The sequence below is a fragment of the Phyllobates terribilis genome, unplaced genomic scaffold (genome assembly GCF_046119375.1).
Source record: "Phyllobates terribilis strain yellow unplaced genomic scaffold, ASM4611937v1 Scaffold_11__3_contigs__length_659146591, whole genome shotgun sequence".
NCBI lineage: Eukaryota > Metazoa > Chordata > Amphibia > Anura > Dendrobatidae > Phyllobates > Phyllobates terribilis.
Genome location: NW_027362771.1, coordinates 350,313,408 through 350,340,727, shown reverse-complemented (window position 1 = coordinate 350,340,727; position 27,320 = coordinate 350,313,408). Strand labels below are relative to the sequence as shown.

The following is a 27,320-nucleotide window of genomic DNA, read 5'->3' as shown; positions in this document are numbered from 1 at the left end:
GGTCACATGACTGTGACATCACACAGGTCCTTCTGCACACCGAAGGTCTGAACACTTGACTGTGACATCAGCTAAGGTCCTGTCTGTGTGTGTGTGCTACAGGATATAAAAACCCTGTTAATTTGAGACAGGTGGGTGAGAGGCGTGAGGCCTGTTCCCTGTGTGTGTGGGACAACGTTCTTGTGAGGCCAAGTGAAGCCTGGCAGCCTGAAAGGTCGAGACTGGATCCTGTGAATGGATGATAGTGGCCTTGCTGAAGATTCCTGAAAGGCGCAGGCTGGATGTTGTGAGTGTGAAAGACATACCAGTAGCCTTCGAGGGACGACGGCTAGAGACCCCCATCTGGGAAGCCGCAAAGCCATAGTGGTGGCAAAATCCAAAGGGACTGAAGCAGCTGTAACCCGTCAAAGGTAAAGACACTGCTTATTGTGGACATTTAAGTTAGTACCTTGCTAAAGGCTGTAACTTGGGCCAATTGGGCCTGTCTGCTACTTGAGAGACTCCCGGATGTTAAGTGTGTAAACATGCCAGTGATAAACTAAGTTGGACTGTGTGAACTGCGGTTTATGATAATAATAAATGGCTGTATTGTGAAATACCGGAAGGACATTGCACGTGTGCTTAATTTACCCGGTGCAGCGAGTATTCCCCATTATGATGACTAGTGCTGCCTTACAATTCCTACAGGGTACATAGCCCCTATAAAACCCGCTGTATAGATTTCACTTTTTAGGGTTTTTTTTTAATGTAAATGAGGGCTCCTCGGTGCACCCTTGGCATGGCCTATGGCTCAGTGCACTATTCCACCCCTCAACACCTTGCTGCACACCTCTTCTTAGGTCGATTGACAAAGCTCACTTGCCCAGAGCGAGTGCTGTCTGAATTTAATCTCTGGCCCTGTGAACACAGGGTCAGTGCAGGTGCACGCTCATCCCTCTCTTCTCTCTTCATCAACCACCCGCTACTATGTGATTCTTGAGTGCAGTGAATGGGAACTGCAGACGGGAGAGGGGGATGAAAGCCCACCCGCACTAACATGGTGTCCGCACAAGCTGGGCTCTTGCAGTGTCATTGCAGACATGGAGGGGAAAGGATTCAACTCCAGTAGCGCTCGCTCTGCGCAGACGCGTGCTGTCAATCAAGATAAGAGGAGGTATGAGACATGCTGATTGAGAGCGTAGAACCTTGTGTGTGAGCCCTTGGCCACACCAACAGTACACTGAGGAGGCCTCATTTGCATATGAAATAGAAGAAGTGAACTACACTACAGGTTGGATGTTATTTATATGGGACTACATCCTTCTATGGCTGTTTAAATAGTTTCAATTGAGTTTTGAGGATGACAGACCTTCTTCAGTTATAGTCCATTTACAATGGCCAAATATGACAGAGGGTTCCTAGGAATAAAGGGAACCTGTCACCATTTTTTACCTTATAAACCCTGCCCATCTCCTTTAAAAGCATGTAAACAGGTTTCCTATAGTCCCTTTATATCCTCCTAGATGCCTCTGCCTACCTACAGAAAAGTGTTTTTCTTTAAGTCCCGTGCTGTTGGGCTATGTTCACACTAGGTGTTTTTTCAGCGTTTTTTTTCTGCAGCACAAACCTAATCTCTTGCCAGGAAGGTTTGTTAAGGATTTTGCTTGTTTTTTGCTGCAGTTTTGCTGCGTTATTTCACTGTTCTTTTGTCTTGTTATGCATGTACATAAAGTTAAGTGAAAAAAAAAAATTATTCTATTTCATCAGGTTTTGGCACAAAAAACACTGCAAAACCTGATACCTGCATATTTTGGGGTGTTTTTTCAGCATTTTTTCACCACCCATTACTTCCAATGGGTGAAAAACACAAAATGCTGAAAAAACGCTGAAAGAAGTGACATGCTCTATTGTGCATGCAACCATGCAAAGCACAAAATACTGGTGAAACAAAAACCAAGGTGTATGCATGAGGTTTCTGGAATCTCATAAACTTTGCTGGTGTTGTAAATCGCAGCTGAAAATTTACATTAAAAAACGCATGATATAAGAGCACGCATCATTTAAGAACAGTACACATGTAACAGAAACACATATTTTTCTGCAGAAATCACATTATAGACATATCATTAAAGTCTCAATCAAATGTTCTGAACACTTACGACATCCATTGTTCATCTCTACAATGCTCAATCCCAAATATTGAAAGCTTTGCTCTGATTGTTAAGCCCAACCCACTAACGGCGCTAAGCAATGCTCCCATTTCATTGGATTCTAAGCTGTTTCTTCTTAAAATGCCTTTTTAAAGGGCCCTATACCATCTTCTCTCCTCTGGGCCACCAAGCTGCTGCACAGACTACAGAAGCTGCCTAGTAGTATTAAGCACAGTCAAAGGCTTTAACTGCACTAATGATGGTCGAGGCTCCAAGCAGAGAGGAGACATGGAGCTTTCTACACAATGTCCTGACAGCTTTTGACAAGCTCCAAACCAGGGCTTTGTGCGCACTACAGGAGCAGTCTGTGGCATATAAACCCACCAGAAGAGGTGGGAATGGGTTCAGGCAGCGTGGCCCACCAGGAATCTGCCCGATTGGGCAGATGGCAGGTCAGGACATGTTCATCAATATGAGATTGATAGGGGTTTAACGCCTGGCACTCCCACTGATCAAATGAAGTATGCTCTACCAGTGGCCGGATATAAGAAGCGCATAGGGCAGACCATAGCAGCCCTGTACATTATTTAGTAAGTACTGCAACTTTATCATCTATTGTAGTGAATAGTAGATAAAGTGCAGTCCCCAGCGGCATACACTAAAGTGAATAGTAGATAAGGGTCAGTATTAGTACCAGACACTAAATAACTGTCAGAACTCCCAGAGCAGATTTCACCTAATCGATGGAAGTACCAGACGTAGGACCCCACCAGTCTCATAATGATGAAATATCCTATGGCTAGGTCATTAATTTATTAGTCTTGGACATCTCCTTTGAGAAGCATTTCTTTTAGATAATGTTGATTGTTATAGCTGGATACAATAGAGATGACTGAGTACATTAGGAGGGACGCTTTTATTAAGCATCTGCTCATAAGATAATTAATATTGTGTAAAGCCCCTGGAAACAAAGCCCTATTGCACAGTGTATTTTCTATGCAAAGCTCAATCCTGTTCTGAGCTAAGATTCGTTAACACGTATTTCAGTTCTAGTAGGTAGTGAATGAAAAGGAATGAAGCACACATTTCATTAAAAATGAATCAGGTTGTAAAACCAGGCTCCATTCCACAGCCTTGAAATTTATAGCATGCCCGTCTTGTAATATGTATGGTCCTATTCTCTGCTCTCTGCCTCTTCAAAGATTTAAAGCTTGAGAGAAAAAAATGTGCCTCCTGAGCTACCATAGCGGAGGCTAAGAACATCTAATCCCATCCCCCTTATCCTTCTGCATTTATTGACACATAATGAATTTAGCAGAAGGCAGTCACAGCTGGTTTCAGTAGCTCATGCATGGCAGGGAGAATTATTTTACACTTGTTATCCATAATAGCAAATCAGAATTCGGTGTTTCCTAGTGCCGCAGGATGGATGCCGAGGTCTTAGTGCGAATATTACGTGTGTGAACATCACCGGTACTTAGTAGCAAGAGGCGAACCTACAGTCAGCCCTATTCCTCTGTGCTACAAAAGGACTCTTTCATGTCTGAAGATGATTGGGTGGGGAAAGTGCCTTATTTGGCTGTGCCTCAGCATTTGGGATCTGAAAAAAGCTTTTGGTAAGTCAGTTTTATCCTTTGTGTTTTCATTAGCGGTCATTTACATAAATTACCTATGGCTCATACAACATGACATCTGCCAATGCCTACTAGAGGCCATTCTTCTAAATTTCCTATATGGGAAAATGAACCATATAATAATAAGAGGGATATAGTAGTATGTTAGATGTGATGTACAGCTGTGTAGCATGTGCAAGAATTGCTTCTGTATGTAGTAATCAATAGAAATGGTGCGGTTTGTATACCATGTAATACTTTCTTACTATTGCTTTGTTGTCACTGTATTTATTCTCATGTTTAGCTACAGAAAATTTTCAGCACTAATAAATATTTAACAGAAATTTTTATTCATTAAGGTTATTATTATTGTTATTTATTAGTAACAGTTGTATTGTTATATTCAAACTGCATATTATATTGTTATGATATTATACATAGTATACTGGTATTATATTATGCATATTATATTGGTATTATGTTATACATATGGTATTGGTATTATATTATACATATTATATTGTTATTATATTCAGACTGCTATATAGTAAAACAAATTATACTTATTGCTATTAATAGTTTATGTAGAAAAAAAACATTCTACAGTTGTTATTAACCTTAGATTGGATGAAAAAAAACACAATTACATTTTTCTTGGATGTCTCCGCGTTTGTCTCAACCACGTGATTTATGCATAGAAATGTCACACATTGTACTTTTTTTGGAGTTGAAAGTGTTTGAAATGTTTCCATTTTACACATGTCACACAATGATTGATGCATAAGTACTATACACGCACCATTTCTAAACACCAGATTCTGATATTTCCTACCACTGACACCTTTGTGTTCCTTAACCCATCATGATTTATTTTCAAAATGTATACATTATGCTGATTTTTTTTTAGAAAAATACATTTTTAGGCGCATTTTCCACAATTCAGTGGCATTTTAGGGTCTGTATTTTGGTGCCTACATCTGGACCCTACTGAATCAAGCTTAGATCACCAGTAGGTTTTATGATTATTATGATTGGCTGAACCTGGTCACTAAATTGTTGCCCATGTGAAACTGGCTTCTGGTTGAAGAATAAATACTCCTTGTTGAAAAGAGGCGAGTTTCGTATTTTGCATACGTAGATAGTTACCCACTGCAGAGACGTTAATAACTTCTGCTCTTGCAGGCACAATGAATGTTTAAGTTCCTGGGATAAATGGCGGCTTTAGAAAACAACGATAATGCATTGTGTAATTTACTATTGATTTGACAATCCAATTACTCTGTATTGATCTTTGCACTGTCCAAGGAATTTAAGGAAAACATAAAAATCAGAATGTGTTTCAAGTTTGTGTGTGGCATCTAGATCTCATCTAATCTATGTATAGTGTGTAAGCGTTGAATTCATTATGTTGTAACATGGAAATTAATTTGTTCTTATTTCTTCTTGCTGTAAGGAAGTTATTAGTGGCTCTTTTTATTAACAACTGGAGCAATAACACTAGGTTTGTGTTTTTATTCAATAAATTAAAGACCAGCAGACATGAATGAGACCTGAATTAAATGATTTCTATATTTTCTATTTTGTATATTTTGTTCTATTTTAGGTTCTGCAGAATTTAAGAATAATTCCTCACTTGAACAAAACGGCCATTCTACATGTTGTGTCTGTACTGTAACGCATTGTTTGTACTTAAGCTGAATTTAGTAGTTAAAATTTGTTACTTTAGTTGGTCTTTATTTAATTTCTTTCTCTAAGGGGTTCTACACGTTCAGTAAGATGGCCCATAACACTTGCATGCATGTTAAATCACAAAGGTAGATGGTACTCCCCATCGCTGCTCCAGCAGCGGCTCTCAACATCTGCTACGATCTGTGTTTAGGCTGCAGCGTTGATATCACATCAACATTGCGCATCACCACTGCAGCCAATCACATGAGCTACTAACCTCAGTGACTGGCTAAAGTGATGATGCACGCTGTCGATTTTGCACCTCTACAGCCAATACACAGAGACCAAAGCAGGAGCACTGGATTGTGGGAGGGTGAATACTATCTACCTTTATTATTTTACATGGCTGCAAGCATTTGTGGTATATTTTGCTTAAAGAGGTTGTCCACTACTTTAGCATTGATGAGCTTTCCTTAGGATAGGTCATCAATGTCTGATCGGTCGGCGTCTGACACCCGGCACCGCTGCCAATCAACTGGCCGCCAGGCGGAAATACTCACTTGCAGAACTGGCCGTCTTCTGATTGGGCCTGGCCAGGGTACTATACAGCTGCCCCCCACTGATTTGAATAGGAGGCGGATTTGCAGTACTCTGCCTCAGCCACTATCAGAAGATGGCGCATCTTTGCAAATGAGTATTTCCAGCCAACGGCCGCCGCTGACACCGATAACAGCTCATCAGTGGGGGTACCAGATGTCGGACCCTGATCAATCAGACATTAATGACCTATCCCAGGGATAGGTCATCAATGATAATGTAGTGGACAGCCTCTTTAATTTAAAAAACCCCTTTAAGGTAATCCATACCTTCTGTCCTATGGTACATGTCCATATTTATCTCTGCAGTGTGTTTTTACTGACTTCAACTTTTGGAGCTGGTACTTAGTTCATATGGCAAAGTAGGATAAGAGGGGATAAGCTTTTCTTCATCTATATAATTGGGTCGCGGGAAGAGTCTCCGCGAGCTCAAAGAACACTGGATTTTGGCTGTTGGAGCTGAAAAGAGGACATCGGTAAACCGCGCGCCGCATTTTGAAGCTTTTTTTTTAAGCTTTTTTCACTGTTTTCAGAACATGGAAGAGTCCAGGAGCCATTTGGTGAGCTGCATATCCTGCTACATGTTCACAGACTTGCCAGTGGAAAAGCCAAACTTCACATGCCAGAAATGCAAGCTTGTGTCCCTGTTGGAGGAAAAGTTGCGAAATCTAGAAGAGAGGTTAACTACCTTGAAAATCATTAAGGAAGGTGAAGAGTTCTTAGACAGAGCAGAATTATCTCTTCATTATTCAGAAAGAGAAGAAATTCGAACTGCACCTGACGAAACCGAGGAATGACCCACAGAAGCAGGAGGATCGAGAGGCAGTCAGCACCCATACTGCTCAGGAACCAGTACCAGGCTCTCACGCAGGAGAACCATGAAGAAATACAGCAAAATAAGACTTTGCCAGCAATGAATAACCTTGTAAGCCCTCAGAATCCTCCTGGATGGAGAAAGAAGAATGTTGTGACGAAAAAACGGAGAGTGGTGGTTATGGGGGATTCCCTGTTAAGAGGAACAGAGGCCGCTATCTGCAGACCAGACATAACCTCAAGAGAAATGTGCTGTCTTCCAGGAGCAAAAATTAAAGATGTGTCTGACAGGATATCAAGACTCTTCAGACCTACAGATCACTACCCATTCCTGCTAATACATGTGGGGACAAATGACACCGCAAGAAAGGACCTGGAAACCATCTGCAGTGACTTTGAAGACTTAGGCAAGAAAGTGAAAGAATTGGGAGCGCAGGTGGTCTTCTCATCCATCCTCATCCATCCTCCTAGTGGATGGCCATGGAACAATGAGGTGGAATAAGATTCTACAGGTGAACAACTGGCTACGTTGATGGTGCCGTCAACAAGGATTTGGATTTCTGGATCACGGAATGAATTACCTATACGATGGACTACTTGCTAGAGATGGGGTGCACCATACGAAGACTGGAAAACATGTATTTGGAAGTCGCCTTGCTACACTCATCAGAAGAGCTTTAAACTAGAACAATGTGGGAAGGGAGGCAAAAGGCCAGAAAAAGCCATACAGCTGACAAATACTATTGAGATCTCTGCTACTGGAAGTGGAAAAGAAGAACAAAGACAAAACAATTTAAATAATAAAAATATGGGAGGAAGAGAAACCAATCACAAACTAAAATGTTTTTATACAAATGCACAAAGCATGGGCAACAAACAAGGAGAATTGGAACTACTAATGCAGGAAAGGGAATATGATGTCATTGAATCACTGAAACTTGGTGGGACGATACACATGATTGGAATAAAAGGCTAAAAGGATACAACTTATTTGCCAGAAACAGACTTGATAAAAGAGGAGGAGGTGTCGCATTGTATTTTAGAAAAGCGTATATCTGCACAGAGACTGAAGCTTCAGAGACTGGGAGTTCTGTGGAAACTGTTTGGGTAAGAATACAAGGAGAGAACAACGGAAAGGACACCATTGTAGGCATTTACTACAGGCCACCTGGGCAAGCTGAAGATATGGATGAACTCTTTATGTATCAAATGACCAAGTTCTCCAAAAAATATGACGTAGTGGTCATGGGAGATTTCAACTATCCAGACATTTGTTGGGAATCTCTCTCAAGTAAAACTAACAGGTCAAGCAAATTCTTATCCTCTCTTGCTGACAACTTTATCTTCCAAAAGGTAGGGGAGAAAACAAGGGGATCTGCTACTTTGGATCTAATCATTATAAACAGGGAGGAAATGGTTGAGGAGGTAAAGGTGGCTGGGACCCTAGGAGGCAGCGATCATGCTATTATAGAATTTTGGATAACTAGAGGAGGAAGACATGTGAAGACTCAAACTTCAAGGTTAGATTTTAGAAAGGCAGATTTTAAGAGACTCAGAAAGAGAATAGGAGGGATCCAATGGCTGGATGTCCTTAAGGACAAAAATGTCCAGGAAGGATGGGAAATTTTTAAAAATGAGATTCTCAAAGCACAATCATTAACAATCCCGAAAAGTAGGAAGAATGGGAAGCATTTAAGGAAACCAGGATGGATGAACACATAACTTAAACACATGCTAAAAAGAAAGAAAGAAATGTTTATTAAATGGAAAGAGGGAGGCATATCTAAAGAAGATTATAATGCAGTCTGCAGATCCTGTAGGGCACGTATCAGGTTAGCTAAAGCTGACAATGAATTAAGGCTTGCAAGAGATGTCAAAAGCAATAAAAAAGGATTTGGGGGGTATGTCAAAAGTAAAAGAAAAGTCAAAGATGCTATAGGATTTTTACAGGATGAAAATGGAGAAATGGTAAGAGAGGATGTTGAGAAGGCCGAACTTTTTAATTCCTATTTTGCATCTGTTTTCTCTCAGAAAGAAAATGTAACATCAGCTGATCTTCACTGTCCTTTTAAAGGAATAGAGGAATCCAAGTTATCTGTAAACAGAAAGATTGTGAGGGAATATTTAGCTAACATAAATGAGTTCAAGTCTCCAGGTCCAGATGAATTACACCCCAGAGTACTGAAGGAGATCGTAGAAGAAATTTTAGAACCACTCTCCATAATCTTTGAAAATTCTTGGAGAACAGGAGAAGTCCCAGAAGACTGGAGAAGAGCAAATGTTGTTCCTATCTTCAAAAAGGGGAAGAAGGTGGACCCAGGGAACTATAGGCCGGTGAGTCTGACTTCTATACCAGGAAAGATCTTTGAACAAATTATTAAACAACATGTATGTAAGTACATGGATAAGAATGAAGTGATTAACCAGAGTCAGCATGGGTTTGTAACTAACAAGTCATGTCAGACTAACTTAATTTCCTTCTATGACAGAATCACTGACTGGGTGGATCAGGGAAATGCTGTAGATATAGTATATCTTGACTTCAGCAAAGCATTTGACAAAGTATCTCACACCATCCTTATTGAAAAAATGACCAAGTATGCAACGGACCAGGCAACTGTTAGGTGGATTCATAACTGGCTTAGTGATCGGACTCAAAGGGTGGTTGTAAATGGCTTCACATCCAGCTGGATGAATGTCTCAAGTGGGGTACCACAGGGCTCCGTCCTGGGACCTGTATTGTTCAACATCTTTATCAATGATTTAGATGAAGGAATTGAGGGTAAGCTGATTAAATTTGCTGATGACACAAAGCTAGGAGGGATAGCTAATACTAGAGAAGAGAGAGAGAGGATTCAAAAAGACCTAAATAAACTGGAGCAGTGGGCAGCAACCAACAGAATGGTTTTTAACAGGGAAAAATGCAAAGTACTACATCTGGGCAATAAAAATGAAAAAAGCACCTACAGAATGGGAGGAATAGAGCTAAGCAACAGTACATGTGAAAAAGACTTAGGTATACTAATAGATCATAGACTGAACATGAGTCAACAGTGTGATGCAGCAGCAAAAAAGGCAAATACAATTCTGGGATGTATTAACAGAAGCATACAGTCTAGATCACGTGAAGTCATTATCGGTCTTTACTCCTCTTTGGTCAGACCTCATCTGGAATACTGTGTACAGTTTTGGGCACCACATTTTAAAAAAGACATAGACAAACTGGAGCAAGTTCAGAGAAGAGCGACCAGAATGGTGACTGGTCTGCAAACCATGTCCTATGAGGAACGGTTGCAGGATTTGGGAATGTTTAGCTTGCAAAAAAGAAGACTGAGAGGAGACTTAATAGCTGTCTACAAATATGTCAAGGGCTGTCACATTGTAGAAGGATCATCTTTATTCTCATTTGCACAAGGAAAGACTAGAAGCAATGGGATGAAACTAAATGGGAGGAGACACAGATTAGATATTAGAAAAAACATTTTGACAGTTAGGGTGATTAATGAGTGGAACAGGCTGCCACGAGAGGTAGTGAGTTCCCCTTCAATGGACGTCTTCAAACAGAGGCTGGACAGACATCTGTCTGAGATGATCTAGTGAATCCTGCTTTGAGCAGGGGGTTGGACCAGATGACCCAGGAGGTCCCTTCCAACTCTACCATTCTATGATTCTATGATTATTGGTTGAATCCTGTGATAATGATGTTCTTAACTCTTTATCCCCATAAATCAAATTAAAGAAGTTGTCCACTACTATATAAAATGTCCCAATGTGTTTAAACTGTGGATAGAAGTGTTTTTGTAAATAACTTGCTTGTTCTTTATTGCCTGTGAGCGGCGCTATTGCTGACTGCTCACAGACATCATGTGACCCCCGGCTGCAGCCGGGCGTGACACAGTGACGCCCTCCCCGCTGATGGATGGGCTGTGGGTGGGGTCACAGTCTAGCATCCACCGCATGCTTTCCCTCTCCTGCATTCATTGGGAAAGCGCGCGGTGGATGCTGGGCTGTGACGCGTGGGGAAACCCCGCCCACAGCCCACAATAAAGAATTAGCAAGGTATTTACAAAAACACTTCTCTCCACAGTTTAAATACATTGGGACATTTTATATAGTAGTGGACATATTTAATAAATATACAGAGTACTGTGCAAAAATTATAGGCAGGTGTAGAAAAAAAATGCTGCAAAGTAAGAATGCGTTAAAATATTACAACCCCCAATTCCAAAAAGGTTGGTACACTTTGTAAAATGTAAACAAGAATACAATGGTTTAGAAATCCCTTATAATCATATTTCATTCACAACAGAACATAAAACACAGATCAGAAGTTTAAACTTACACATTATTCCATTTAATAAAAAAAAAGAAAGAAAACAAATTTAAATTGATGGTAGCAAAACATCTAAAAAAAGTTGGACAGGGCCATGTCTACCATGGTGTAGCATCCCCTTTTCTTTTTACAACAGTTTGTAAATGTCTGGGAAGTGTTACGATACTGGCGTAGCACTGCTGGAATCCAGTGGCCGAAGGAGTACAAGCAGGAACAGCAAGCGTTAGTAGAAGTTATTGGAGTTATCAAAGGAGTTGTAGGAAACAATTCGTAGATAAGTGAGAGCAGTCTGGGTAAGACAATCTAGAAGCTGGTGACTGGAACTAGACTAAACAGCTAGACACAATACTCAAGCAATGAGTGAGAGATCCATGCGGCTTTAAGTAGGACCAAACAGGAAACAAGATCGATTCCACAGGTTCAGAATCTGCCATCTTAGTAAAGGGCAATTGCCTAACACAGTAGCATCCTCCAATGGTAAGGAGTGGGATTGCCGCACAATTATTAAGGTGAACAATAGCAGCCACTAGTGGTCAAACTAGAAGGACAACAGGAATCCAGACAGGAAATGAGGAGACCAATTGATAGAGTTTTTGGAGAGGAATGTTGTCCCATTCATGTCTGATGTAGGATTCTATCTGCTCAATAGTCCTGGGTTCTTTTTTGCCAGATCTTTCATTTCAGAACGTGCCAAATTTTTTCTATGGTGAAAGGTCGGCACTGCAGGTGACCAATTCATAACCCAAACTCTTCTTCTGTGAACAAAAAAACAAAAAAGATTGACCGTCTCTTCCAAAACAAGTAATAGGTGTGTACAGGTGCTTACTAGGAGCAGCCATCTCCTTATACAACTAACAAATAAAGTAGCACTCTGCAATGCTAGGTATGCGAACATGAAATATCTGCAATTTGAATTGCATTACTGCTTTAGAAAATAGAAATAATTGAGAAATATTAGCGCATAAATTGGCCAATTCATGTGTACCTCGTAGCCATAGGAAGGCGCTTCTTGGTACCAGGAACCTAACAATGTGAAACCTGTCTTAGAGAAGAAAGTCTGCATGTGTATTGGAAGGTAGGATCCTGCTGTAATTAAAACAGCCTGTGGCTTAGAGGCGGAGTGCTTAGTCAGAGAGTCTATACATATAAACGAAAAAGACTGACCGTCACTTCCAAAACAAGAAATAGGTGTGTACAGGTGCTTAATAGAAGCAGTCATCTCCATATACAACTAACAAAGTAGCACTCTGCAACGCTAAGTATGCACACATGAAATATATGAAATTTGAATTGCATTACTGCTCTAGAAAATAGAAATAACTGAGAAATCTTAGAGCATAAATAGGCTTTCTGACTGAGCACTCCTGGTAACGAGAATACACATGAATTGGCCAATTTATGCGTTAAGATTAGTGATGAGCGAGCATACTCGAAAGTACTCGGCATTCGCCCGAGCATCTCAGTACTCGAGATGCTCGGAGCTCACCGACTACTTGCGAGATGCTCGGACGAATGCTCGGGTCCCCTCCCTGCATGTTTGGCGCTCTTTACAGAGCCAATAAACATGCAGGGATTGCCTGCCACTCACTGTAATGCCACAGCCATGTTGGTTGTGGCATTACAGTGATTGGCTGGCCGCACAGCATCATCAGGTCTATATCAGACCTGGCGCCGCCATGCTCGTCAGTCTACTCCACAATCAGACAGTGTAGGGAGAGCTGCTGCTGAGCTAGGGAGAGATTTGCTTGTTTATTAGGTCGTGTAGGTAAAACAGAAGCATATTACACATATCCATCTCAACAAACAGTCCTTCTGAGGACTAATCCATCTGCAGAATTATTAGGCAGGCAGTGTATATAGCAGACTGCAGTGCACATAGCACAAGAGGCTCCATTCCAGTTCTGTCTGCTGCTGCTGCTGCTGTTAGACATTTCTAGACATAGGCCCAGGTCTCAGTGGCCAGGAATAATTTTTTTTTGGATCTTAATCCTCATTGTTTGCTTAAAAAACAATCCAGAGAACACCGTTTCTGCGCCATTTGCTTGTTGGCAGTGCAGAATACAGCCTGATCCTTTCCATATTACAGTGCTAAAAATCTAGCTATTTAAAACTGTGTTTTCTCCATCACATGGATCACGTATGCATTTTCAGAAAATACTGCCATTTCTGGCCTCCATTAAAAATTTGTTTCAGTATGTCAGCGAAATTTTTGACACCGGTTTGCTGTTCAAAATAGTTACCTACAGGCCAGGTATTTAAAACTGTGGTGGTGGCCGCAGACAGAAGGCAGGCAACCGTTCCCCGTAACACCAACACGAAGGAAGTTGCCAGTATAACTGTTAGGTCTTCCCGAATCTGGTTGTTTTTTAAAGACTCTGCCCATAACCCCAAAAAGGCCATTTGCACCACCTGCCAGGCCAGCATTAGCAGGGGTGGCAAAACGACCAGCCTGACCACCACCAGCATAATCAGGCACATGGCAGCAAAGCACCCGACTTTATGGGCTGAACCCCAGGGTCCAGGAACAGTGTCTACGGGTGGCACCACTGCTTCTTCCGCTGTTGTGCATGCAAGCCAATCCCCTGTCCATGGTGCATGCGAAGATGCCTCCTGCCCTGCACCTATCGTTACACACTATCAAGTAGCAGCATCAGGAAGCACGTCCACGTCCTAGTCCAGCGCAGCGTTCAGTTGTCCATACCCCAGCCCTTGGAACGCAAGCCAACGCCCCACAAACCACACTATTAAATTCCCACATTTCGCGACTGCTTGCGTTCGAAATGTTGCCTTTTTGGCTCGTGGAGATGGAAGCATTCCGCAACCTGATGGTGGCGGCCGTCCCTCGGTACTCGGTCCCCAGCCGCCACTATTTCCTCCTGTGTGCTGTCCCCGCATTACACAAGCACGTGTCCAAAAACATTAGCTGTGCCCTCAACAACACAGTTACCGGGAAAGTCCACCTAACCAAGGACACGTGGACAAGTGCTTGTGGGCAGGGACGGTAAATCTTGCTGACAGCACACTGGGTTAACATAGTGGAAGCCAGGACTCAGTCGGACATTGGGACGGAAAACGTCCTCCCGACGCCAAGGATTGCGGGCCCTAGGTCAATCAGGGTTTCCCCCACAGTCTACAGCTCTGGCACCTCATCCTCCTCAACCTCCTCCTCTTCAGCCTCCATCTCCGAAATGACCCCATCAGTCACAAGCTGGAAGCACTGCAGCCCTGCCTCGGCCAAGCGGCAACAGGTTGTGCTGAAGCTAATATGCTTAGGTGACAAACTGCACAACGCTAAAGTGTTGTGGACAGCTCTGAAAGAGCAGGCAGATCTGTGGCTCACATTGCTGAACCTACAGCCAGGCATGGTCATGTGTGACAATGGCCAGAACCTGGTGGCGGCTCTGAAGCGAGGTGAGCTCACATATGTACCATGCCTGGCCCATGTGCTTAACCTCGTGGTTTAGCAGTTTCTCAAATCCTACCCGGAGCTGCCGGATCTGCTTGTTAAAGTATTCCGCCTGTGTGCACATTTTAGAAAGTCACCTACAGCTTCCGCCACCCTTGCCGTGTTTCAGCAGCGTTTGCAGCTTCTGGCTCACAGACTGGTGTGTGATGTCCCCACGCGTTGGAACTCTGCACTGCAGATGTTGGGAAGGATTTGTGAGCAGAAGAGGGCAGGTGTTGAGTACCAGCATCAACAAGGCCGTCGGTATTCAGTTCAGACTCCACACATAAGACCTCAGGAGTGGACATGGATGTCAGACATATGTACCATCCTCCAAAACTTTGAGGACTCCACCAAGATGGTGAGCGGCGATGACGCCATAATTAGCGTCACCATCCTGCTTCTCTGTCTTCTGAAACGCTCTCTGCTCTCAATCAAAGAGGATGCATTGCAGGCGGAGGACGATGAGATGGAGCAAGGAACCATACAGGGTGATTACACACAGCCCAACCTCATTTCATCCCAACGTGGATTGGGTGACAATGAGGAGGAAGAAGAACAGGAGCTAGTTTCATGTGCTACAGACGGTGCTAACTGTACAACTGTCATACCGTCTGTTCATGGATGGCATGAGGACAGAGAGGAGGAGGAGAGCATGGTCAGTCATCCTCTTGGTGAGGACACGGAAGTCTTGCATGTTAGCAGTCTGGCACGCAAGGTTGAGTTTATGTTACACTGCCTTTCCCATGACCCTCGCGTTCTCAAAATTTTGGGTGACAGTCATTACTGGTTAGTGACACTTCTAGACCCACGCTACAAGGAGAACTTTATATCTCTTATTCCTGAGGTGGATAGGTCTACAAAAATGGGGCACTATCAGAAGGCCCTTGTTGCGGAACTATTAAAAAAATTCCCATATGAAAACACTGGCGGCAGAGGTCACAGTTCGTTAGCCAACCAAGGACTACAGGCGAGAGAGACACCATTCCAATCCAGCAGAGGCAGGGGAACACTGTCAAAGTTCTGGGAGAATTTTCTTAGCCCCTCCCATCGCACAGGCCCTGAGGCGCAGGGTACACTCACAAGGAGTGCAACGTTTGGGAAGATGCTGAGGGAGTACCTTACCGACCGTACCAATGTCCTCTGTGATTCCTCTGTGCCTTATAATTATTGGGTATCCAAGCTGGATACGTGGAATGAACTGTCTCTCAACGCCTTGGAGGTCCTGGCCTGCCCTGCCACTTGCGTTTTATCAGAGCGGGTTTTTAGTGCCGCTGGTGGAATTATAACTGATAAGCGCATCCGCCTGTCAACTAATAATGCTGACAGGCTGACTCTTATAAAAATGAACAAGGGCTGTATTGGGCCAGACTTCTCAACAACACCGAATGATAGCAGCGTAACATAAACTCAAATCCAGTGTCTTTTTTTGGAAGGTGTATTCCCATGCACCTTTTCACACCCACACATGGGTATACGCTTCCTGATTTTGTCTATTTGCTCTTGTCCTCCTTATCCTTATCCTCCACCACCATATCACCAGGGTGACCATGGTCCGTGATGCAACACTCACATAAAGGGTGTTTATGATGCCCATAAAAAATTTTTTTTATACAGTATGTTTATGTATACCCCCCAGGGGTAAATGTTTGTCAGCCCATACACTTAGCGCATGGGCATTACAAGTGTAGGAGACCCACTCCTTTCTAATGGGAACATTTTTTTATTAGGCCCTCCTCCACATCTCTTCCAAGGGCATTGGAGTGCCTCCTAATTTTTGTTAGCCCTTGCATTCACTGCATATGCCAACACTATGGGAGACCCACTTCCTAATAATGGGAACATTTTTTCATGAGGCCCTCTACGTCTCTTCCAAGGGGCATTGGAGTGCCTCCAGATTTTTGTTAACCCTTGCATTCACTGCATAGGCGAATACAATGGGAGACCCACTTCCTAATAATGGGAACATTGTTTTCAGAAGGCCCTCCTCTACATCTCTTCCAAAGGGCATTGGAGTAGGTCCAAATTTTTGGCAGCCTTTGCATTCACTGCATAGGCAAACAATATGGGAGACCCACTTCCTAATAATGGGAACATTGTTTTCAGAAGGCCCTCCTCTAAATCTCTTCAAAGGGGTATTGGGGTGCGTCCAAATTTTGGGCAGCCCTGCCACTCACTGCATATGCAATAACAGTATAGGAGACCAACTCTTTATTAATGGGAATAACAAAGCATAGCCGGCTGATGGCTCTCTAAGAATAGTGAGGGCCGACTGCTGGCCCTTTAAGAATAGTAAAGGCCGCCTGATGGCCCTATAAAAATAGGCTTTGTGACTTTCAGAGTCCCTCCTTCATGAATGAAACAGGATGTGTCTGATCATGTCTTACATACCACATGGCCAGATAAGGTTGTAAAATGTTAAAATGACATTTCCCGGTGAATGCATTTGTCACGGTTGAAAGCTATACAAAAGTGCAAAAACGCATCAAAAACGCTACGTGTGAACATAGTCTATGGTGTAGAGGAGTATTTTTGTTTTTGGTTATTTATTTTGCCTTATATACAAGTCATTACCCTGGAAACGATGTTCCTTAACATATTTCCCATGAAAATCCATTTTGGTTTAGTTTTTGTATGTTTTATTGTGAGTCCGTAAAAGTGGCGTAATACCTCGGACAACATTGTTGACAGCAGTGACCTGGAAGTGAGAAATGGGGGTCTTCAGGGGTCTTCCCCATGCTGTTCCCATGCCATTTGAGCACTGTTCCCATCGATTTGGCCAATTTTTAGGCCCTCTGCAGACCGCCAGGGGAGCCACCTGAAAAATGCTAGAGTTTCCCATAGACTTACATTGGACTTGTTGCTTGGGTCGAGCACCCGAGTATTCTAATGTGCTTTACCCAAGCAACGAGCACCCGAGCATTTTAGTGCTTGCCCATCACTAGTTAAAATTTCTCAATTATTTCTATTTTCTAGAGCAGTAATGCAATTCAAATTTCATATATTTCATGTTCACATACTTAACGTTGCAGAGTGCTTCTTTCTTCTTCTGTGAAGCCATGCTGTTGTGATGGATGCAGTATTTGGTTTAACATTGTCTGGATGGGAGCATATGTGGTTCTAAAACCTCTATATAATGCTCATCATTGATAGTGCCCTACCAGATGTGTAAACATCCCACGCTATAGGCACTAATGTAACCCCATACCATCAGAGATGCAGGCTTTTGAACTGTGGGCTGATAACAAACTGGATAGTCTCACTCCACTTGAGTCTGCAAGACAAGGTGTTCGTGGTTCCATAAATTTTGATTAATTTGATTACAGAATGGTTTTCCATTTTGCCTCAGCCCAGTTAAATGAGCTTGAGAAACGCTTCTGAATTGTGTTGATATATGGCTTTTTCTTTGCATGACAGAGCTTTAACACCTTAACGACCACCAATACGCATTAAAACGGCTGCCATTAAGAGGTCTTATTCCCTCATCGCTGTTTTAAAACAAAGATTTGGAATAATGTAATAGCGCCCCCAGAGTAGCTGAGACCCTGAAGAACATGATCAGAGCCTGTTTTTCCGGTCCCCGATCACATAAAAAAAAGTGTGATCCGCAATTAAAATAATTTTTCTCTCTTCTGACATGATATATAACATGTCAGAGGAGAGCGAAATGATGTCCTCAAGCCCTCATCGGTACCTCTGCCATCCCCCATACTTCTTGCTCTATCCCCTGGCCCTCCGCCTCCTCTCCATGAAGAAAAATAGTGGGTGCATGCTCAGTGAGCCCGCTCAGATCTGCCGGCTGGCAAAGGCAACAGCAGGATTTTTTTTTTTTATTGGTTCCTGACTTTTGATCACTGTGATAGACCTTATGACAGTGGTCAAAAGCTCAATAATTAGTAAATCATCCTCCCCTGTGTCATCCCCTCAGTCAGATTTTTTATTTTATCATTTTAATTTCTTTCATTCTTTGCCATTAGGGTTGTTCTTATGGTTAGGGTTAACCTTACAGTTGTGCTCAAAAGTTTACATACCCCGGCAGAATTTTTCCTTTCTTGGCCTTGTTTCAGAGAATATGAATGATAAAAAACCTTTTTCTCCACTCATGGTTATTGGTTGGGTGAAGCCATTTATTGTCAAACTACTGTGTTTTCTCTTTTTAAATCTTAATTGGGGCTAAAGTAAAATTTTAGAGATAAAATGTATTATTTTTTTTCATTCCACTTTGCATTAACTCCTGTGTAGCACGTGAAGAGTTAAAAAAAAATCCTGACAACAGTTTTGGAGTGCTTGAGGTTTTTAACGTGGTATCACTTTTGGGGACTTTCAAATATGTAGGCCCTTCAAGGTCCATTGAAATCTGAATAGGTCCCTAAAGAAATAGATTTTGTAAGTTTGTTGAAAAAATGATATGCAAATTGCCTCTACAGAGAAAAAGAGGACTTGAACTCTATAGCGCCACCTATTGGAAGCAGCAATCCTACAAGTCACAATCAATCAAGGATTGCTGCTTCCAATAGGTGGCGCTATAGAGTTCAAGTCCTCTTTTTCTCTGCAGACGCAATTTGCATATTAAATTTCCCAGAGGAGCATTACACTGTGAATAAGCCTCCTTACCTTGACATGCCAGAGCCGGTATGTCACTCTCCACAACGTTACCCCTTAAAAAATGAGAAATTGCTACTAAACTTTTAACCCCACAAACATCCTAAAAAAATAAAATGATGTTTGAAAAATTATGCAGATGTAAAGTAGATATACGGGAAATGTTATTTATTAATTATTTTGACTAACTGGTTTAAGGATATAAAGATTGAAAGTTTGAAAATTGGGATTTTTTTTTTCAAATGTTCACCAAAATTTCAATATTTTCACCAATAAACACAAGTCATATCGAGCAAATTTTACTACTGTCATGAAGTACAATATGTCACGAAAATCAATCTCAGAATCACTGGGGTACATTGAAGCGTTACAAAGTTATAACCACATAAAGTGACTTGTCAGATTTCTATTATTTGGCCTGGTCATTAAGGGTTTAACTTGCATCCATGCATTGTATACTGAATTGTGTTCACAGACAATGATTCTGGAAGTATTCCTAAGTCCATGCAGTGATTTGCATGACTAAATAATGTCTGTTTTTAATGCAGTGCCGCCTGAGGGCCGTAGATCACGGGCATCCTATATTGACCATCGGCCATGTCCCTTATGCATATGGATTTCTCCAAAATCTGTCAATCTTTTGATGGCATTATGTACTGTAGATGGTGGGCCATTCAAAGTCTTTGCAATTTTACACTGTGGAACATTTTTCTGAATTTGCTCCTCAATTTCTAAATGCAGTTGTTAAATTTCTGACCATCTTTACTTCTGATAGACTTTGTCTTCCTAACATGTTCTTTTCATACAGTGAAGTAAGTTGAAAATTGACCCTCAAGCTGTTTATCATATGTACCACTTCATTTTCCAGCCTTTTGTTAACCCTGTCCCAGCTTTTTTGAGGTGATTCGCTGCCATGAAAAAATGGAAAAATATCTAGCTTTCAACTTCTGATTTTTGTTCCATGTTCTGCCTAATAAAATATGGTTATACGAGATTTCCAAATCAATGCTTTCTTGTTTTCTTTACATTTTGCACAGCTTCCCAACTTTTTGGGAATTGGAGTTGTAGAATTGTTAATAGTTAATTATAGTATTGCTAATTTTATTTTTATCAAATTAACAAAATGCAAAATGAATGAACAAAAGAGAAATCTAAATCAAATTAATATTTAGTGTGACCACGCATTACCTAGAAAATAGCATCAAAACATCGATTCATCTAAGTACTCCCATCAAAGTTTTTATCCTTTTAATATATTTCAGTCATCATATTATATAGCAATGTGTACTTACAATTGCTCATTTTGACTTTCTACCCAGCTAATTCTTCTCTTTTCTCTGCTCCATGTAGAAACAGGAAGGCTCTTGTTCCTGCATAAATCATCCCACTGTTCAACTCCTGACCCAGCTGCTCCACTCCTCCCCCCTGCCATAGACTTTTGCAGTGACTCATGACTTGTGCAGAGAAGATTGGTCTCCTGTTTCTACATAGAGCTTAGAAGAATTCGGCTAGTCAGCTTTTAATCATGTGATGTCATAGACCTAATGTAAAACAGAAGAATTAACTGTGTAGAAGAGCCAAATGAGCAATTGTAAGTACACAGTGCCATATAATAGGATGACTGCAATATAGTAATAGGATAAAAATTTTGATGGGAGTATTAATAATAACAATTTTTATAATAATTGTTATTTCTCTACCGCCAACATATTCCGCAGCACTTTACATTACAGAGGGGGCTTGTACAGACAGTAAAGACTTAGCAGAGTGAACACATAATTCAACTGATATCAAGAGGAGTGAGGGCCCTGCTCTCAAGCTTACAATCTATAAGATTGTTTCAAACATCTTGGAGAACTACAGATCTTCTGTGGATATAGGCTTGCGCAAATCCTTCTGTCTTTTTATGTAGTACCAGAGATGCTATATTATGTTAAGATAAGTGCTCTGAGGTGATCACATCATCCCTTCCAGGATTCCTTGCTCTTCTTTATGCTGAAGGCAATTTTTAATGACATTGGCCGCATATTTGTGATCATTGTCTTGCTACTGAATAAATTTGGAGCCCATTAGATGCTTCCTTGATAGTATTGTATGATAAGTATTTGCCTATATTTCTCAGCATTGAGAATACCATTAATCCTGACCAAATCTCCATCTCTGTTCCCTGAAATGAAATGCTGCCCCAAATTTGCAAGTAACCTCCACCATGCTTCATTGCTGCCTGCAGACACTCATTATTGTACAATCTCCAGGCTCTCAGTGAACAAATTGCCTTCTGTTACAGCTAAATATTTCAAATTTAGACCCATCAATCCAGAGGACTTACTGCTATTTTTGTGCAGCCAGTTCCTATTTTTTTGTGCATACTTTAGTTGCTTTCATTTGTTTCCATGTTGAAGGTATAATTTTTGGCTGTAATTCTTTCATGAAGACTATTTCTGAACAGACTTTTTCGAACAGTAGATGGGTGTACCTGTGTCCCACTGGTTACTGCCAGTTTTGAGCAGATGGCACTACTGGACATCTTCTGATTTTGAAACTAAGTAAGCATGATGTCTTTTATCTGCTGCACTAAGTTCTCTTGGCTGACCACTGTGACTACGGTCTTTAACGTTGCCCATATTTTGGTGTCCTCAATGTTGAGAAATACAGGCAGATATTTATCCATCATGCAGTACCATTAGTAAGGCACCTGATTGACTCCATATTTATTCTGCAGCAGTACAATGACCCACTGATCATTTAGGCTATGTCATTAAGAACTATCTTCAGCATAAAGAAGATTAAGTCCTGAAAGTGATGATATGGCCTCCAAAAAGCCTCCATTTTAACATAATCGAGTCTGTGGTTAGTTCTCCAATATGTTTGGAACAACCTCCCTGCTGAGTTCCTTCAAAATCTGCGTATAAGTTTACCTTCAAAAATCTATGCTGTTTTGAAGGTAAATGGTGATCACACCAAGTATTGATTTTATTTGAATTTCTCTTTTGTTCATTCACTTTGCATTTTGTTAATTGATAAAAAAAAAATATATTAACACCTATTTTTTAAAGCATTATTGCTTGGCAGCATTTTTCCACACCTTCCTTTAAGAAGCACTTCCCTCAAGGTTTTTATCCTTTTAATATGTTACAATCATCACATTATATAGCCCTGTGTACTTACAATTGCTCATTTTGCACTTCTGCTGAGCCAATTCTTCTCTGCTCTATGTAAAAACAAGATATCTTGTCCCTGCGTTTATCATTCCAATCTTCAACTCCTGACCTAGCTGTTCCGCTCCTACGCCTGCTAGGGACTTTTGCAGTGACTTATGACTCACACAGGGAAAATTGACCTCCTGTTTCTACATAGAGCTTAGAAGGATTCAGCCAGTCAGTTTTTAATGACGTAATGTCATAGACCTAATGGAAAAGAGAAGAATTAACTGGGTAGAAGTGCGAAATGAGCAATTGTAAGTACACAGTGCTATATAATGTGATGATTGCTATATATTAGGAGGATTAACATTTTGATGGGAGGAGTGTTTCTTTAAACTTTTGTACAGAACTGTGTACTGGTTCTTTTATTTTTTTAATTTGGCACTTTAAGAAGTTCTTCCATTTTAGCTTTATTGCCTTAGTTGATATATACATTTACACATAAACATACATATATATTTACCTTTTTTAATGTATTACTGCCCTGAGTTCTATTATTGACATTGTTTGCATTTTCCTGTATGACTTATGTTATTGCCTGTCTCTCTCCTGTTTTTTTAAAAATGTCTTTTGTGTGGTATGTTTTTACATGTGAAGGTAATTAATATCATTAAAGTTAATTTTTTGAGTAATATCTTTTTGTATTGGTCTTCTATAGCATTTTCTGGTTTTGTTGTACTGATTTGCTCTAACTTACATTATTTTCCCACCGTGGAACAGCAATGATTAAAGTAGAGAAATAGCTAGTATACCTGGTGATCCAACAGGCAAATGTAAAAAAGGTCTTGTGTGGATGACTTAAACTACATTTGTACTGAAACAGAATTAGCAATGTGCCTGTTAGGTTAATAACTTTTAGGAATCATTTAGCTGGATATCATTGCAAAATGAGAGAAAAATAGTTTCTATTCCTATATCAGCTATTGGTAACACTATGATTTAGGGCTCATACAAATGAGCGTATAATTTGGATGTGTGCTATCCAATTTTTGATTGGATAGTACACGGATGATACACTGACCTATGTTATTCAATAGTGCTGTTCAAATGAACCATTTTTCTCTCGGTCCTGCAGAAAAAAATTGCAGCATATACTATTCTTTTCCAAGGCTTGGATGAGACTCACCCATTAAAGTCCATGGGTGCGTAAAAAAAATGGATCCCACACAGAACATTTGTGGGGCATCTGATTTTTAGAGATACATTTCTATTATTAATTTAGGAAGCTGTATTTGATTGTGTTCATTTTTTACTGTAGATGTATGAAAACAGATTGCACACGGATGCCACACAGACGTAAAAAACAGACATACGGATGAAAATGGGTTAAAAATAATCTGCATTTTCTGGATGAAACTCAGACGATTTTTCATATTCTCATCTGCCACTGGCCTAAGTCTCAGAATTGTTTGATTCTAGACACTGAAATTACATTTCAGAATTGGTCTATTAAAATCCATCTGCAGCCTAAGGCTTCATATCTTAATTCAATTTCTCGTGCTGTTGACTAAGCCAGGCATAAATGCAGCTTAATTGAGTTGAAGAATGAGAATGCTATTACCAGTTTGCTTCCTAACTGACTGCTCTGATCAGTAATATTTATATAAAATATAGAAGTGGCCTTTAAAATATATCTTTGGTTTGGAGATATGTATGCTTAAGCAGGCAAGCATAGCGGTAAGGCTGAGTTCACACAATGCGTATTTAATGCGTTTCCGCGGCGTTTTTGCAGCTGCGTAAACGCCGCGGAGACGCATTAAAAACGCATGGTAGAAGGGCAGCAATGTTCCCCAATTGAAATCCGCATGTGCTGTGCCCATGATGCGGATTTTTCCGCAGCGTAAACGCTGCGCTCAAAAATCCGCAGCATGTCAATTAATTTTGCGGAAACGCAGCGTTTTCGCCGCCATTGACTTGCATTAGAACGCGCCAATTCCGCAAGACTGCATTTGTACTTGCGTTATTGGCGCGTTCTAATATGCGGATGGTACCCGGGTGTGGAGGAGAGGAGAGTCTCATCCACACCCAGGTACCATTAAAAAAGCTGTAAAACAAGAATAAAATAAAAAATAAATGTATACTTACCTTCTGTCGGCCCGCACAGCGCTCCCGCTTGGTTCCCGGCACTTTGCAGTGAGTTGTAGGACCTGCGCTGACGTCAGAGTCATGTGACGGTTCACGTGACGCTGACGTCGGCAGGTCTTTCAATTCAAAGTTGCCGGCAGCCGGGAGAACGGATAGAGCAGGACAGCGCGGGCCATCAGAGGGTAAGTATATACACTCTCTCGGGTCACACTATATAAATCCATGCTGTTTGCATGGATTTATATAGTGTGACCTAGTTGTCAAGCACTTTCCAGGTGATGCTAAAATCGCCTGGAAAGCGCTTGTCAATCTGCATGCGGAAACGCATGTGAATCCGCATGTGGATCCGCATGTATTCTGCAGGAAAAACGCATGCACAATCTGCATGCGTTTTTTCTGCCAGGGAGATGCAGAAATGATGCAGAAATTTTCTGCTTCATTTCTGCATCGTGTGCACATACCATTATAGTCTCTCATAGGGGAAAGAGTTTAATGGATGCATACACAGTAATATAGGGGCACAATTTGTAAGGGACGGTCATGGCGCAGCAGGAGCAACCTACAAGATTGACAGGTAAAGATCAGCAATGGATTACAGAGCCTAGCAGTTATACTACTATGAGGCATAGAGGATGACAGTAGAATTGAGAAAAAAACAATAGCAGGACCCTGATCTGGCATCCATATCAGTATTCTGGCAACCAAATCAGGGCAAACTTCCTCAGCTAGCACTTGAATGCCAGCATCCTGAGCCTCCTGTTATTAGAAAGCCCTTGTCTAACTTCCCCAGTTGGAAGGGAGTGAAGTGTATAGTCGTAGCGAAAAGTTTTGAGAGTGACACAAATTTTGTTTTTCACAAAGTTTGCTGCTTCGCTTTTTATAGTGGCAATTTGCATTAACTCTAGATTGTTATGAAGAGTGCAGTTTTATGCAATTCATCTCATCAAATCATTGTTTGCCATAGCAATAATCTTAACCACTAAATAAACATTTAAACTGAGTTTCAGTCCTGCCACAAAATCACCTGCTTACATGATATCAGTGATCTTTTCAGTAGCAAGTGTTAATGAGGACATGGCTACAGATACCATTATGTCCTGATGATTGCATAACAGTCTACTGTTTTACACAACTGATTGCGTAAAAGCTGCTTTAAAAGGGGGCTGGTGCTTGAAATATTTGTCTACTTCTGTTAACCAAGGTTATCTCTAAGGAAACACATGCAGTAATTATTGGCAGTGCATCAAAAGGGCTTAACAGGCATGGACATTGCCACTAGTAAAATTGCCCCTAAATGAATCATTTATTGGATTATCGAGAACTGTAAAGAGAGAGGTGCTGTGAATAACGCTTCAGGGTGCCCAATAAAGTCCAGCAAGTTCCAAGAGCATCTCCTAAACATGATTCATCTACAGGATCTGTTCAACGCCAGTTCAGACCTTGCTCAGGAATGGCAGCAGGCAGGTGTTAGTTCATCAGCATGCACAATGAGGTGAAAGCTTTTGGAATCTGGCCTGGTGTCAAGAATGGCAACAAATAAGCCATTTCTCTTCATGAAAAACATCAAGAACACACTGACATTCTACGGAAAGTATAGAGATTGGACTTCATAGGACTGGGGTAAAGTTATTTCTCTGATTGGGACAGACTGTTCCAATCAGACTGGGACATTTGGAAAAATGATTGTCCGGAGAAGAACAAATGACCACTACCATGATTCCGGTGTCATGCGAACAGTAAAGCATCCTGAGACCATTCATGTGTGGGGTTGCCTTTCATCCAAAGGAGTGGGCTCATTCACAATTTGCCTAAGAACATGGTTATAAATAAAGAATTATATCTAAACATCATCTGAGAGCATCATCTTCCAACAACAGAGAAGCAATTTGATGATGAACAATTCTTTTTCCAACATGATGGAAAACCATGTCACAAGGCAAAAGTGATAATTAAGTGGCTCGCTAAACAAAGCTTTGAAATGTTGGGTCCATGGCCAGGAAACTCCCCAGATCTCAATCCAATGAGAACCTGAGCCTTGCTTGCCACACTTCCTCTTATTAAAAGCCCCTGTAGCTGAGGCAATAGGTCAGACTACTGAAACACTACATATTTTAATTTGTTGCCATAACTGCTTAAAGAGGTGGTCCACTACTTTAAATATTGTCTACTACTTTAACATTAATGACCTATCCCTAAGATAGGTCATTAATGTCTTATTGGTGGGGGTGCGAAACTCGGCACCCCCGCCTATCAGCTGTTCTAGATGCTGGCGGCGAGGGGAAGCGCTCAGTAGGAAAAGAGGCCTTGATTCCAATGATGTGTCACTTAGTTTACTTGGTGCAGCAGTTGTAACACAATCAGAGTTTTTAGGCCACATGCTAAATCTAAGGCCACGGCCCCACTATCAGTATTTGGTCAGTATTTTTTCTCAGGAGTGGGAGCCAAAACAAGCAGTTGGTGATAAATGCAGAATTGGTGCACTTGTTTCTATTATACCTTTTCTCTGATTGTTCCTCACCTGGTTTCGGCTCCCACTCCTGAAAAAAAATACTGACCGAACACTGACCAAATACTGATAGTGGGGCCATGGCCTTAGATGTAGCTTGTGGCAGAGCTCAGAAAGCTATCCCCACCCACAATAGGCTCTCTATGTACATTGTATATTGACATTAACCTGCTAATCAGTACTGGGGGCGGAATTGGACCAGGATGCGTGCAGGCAGATAGTCATGTAGTGATATTCTCCTGCTGATAAAACACTCATTGTATTGAAACAACAGCACACAGCCTGATAAGTGACACATCCCTGAAATCAGTTTCTCAGGCTCTACTC

General features: G+C 41.3%; 1 protein-coding gene across 1 annotated transcript in view; it reads left to right on the top strand.

Moving 5' to 3' along the window:
- Positions 1-3,351: 3,351 nt before the first annotated feature.
- Positions 3,352-27,320, top strand: part of LOC141165167 (neuronal acetylcholine receptor subunit alpha-5-like) — a 54,999-nt gene continuing 31,030 nt past the window's right edge. Inside the window, exon 1 of the mRNA XM_073650805.1 lies at positions 3,352-3,745. Coding sequence (XP_073506906.1) covers positions 3,679-3,745 — 67 coding nt within the window. The 5' untranslated portion in view covers positions 3,352-3,678. The remainder of the gene's footprint in view (positions 3,746-27,320) is intronic.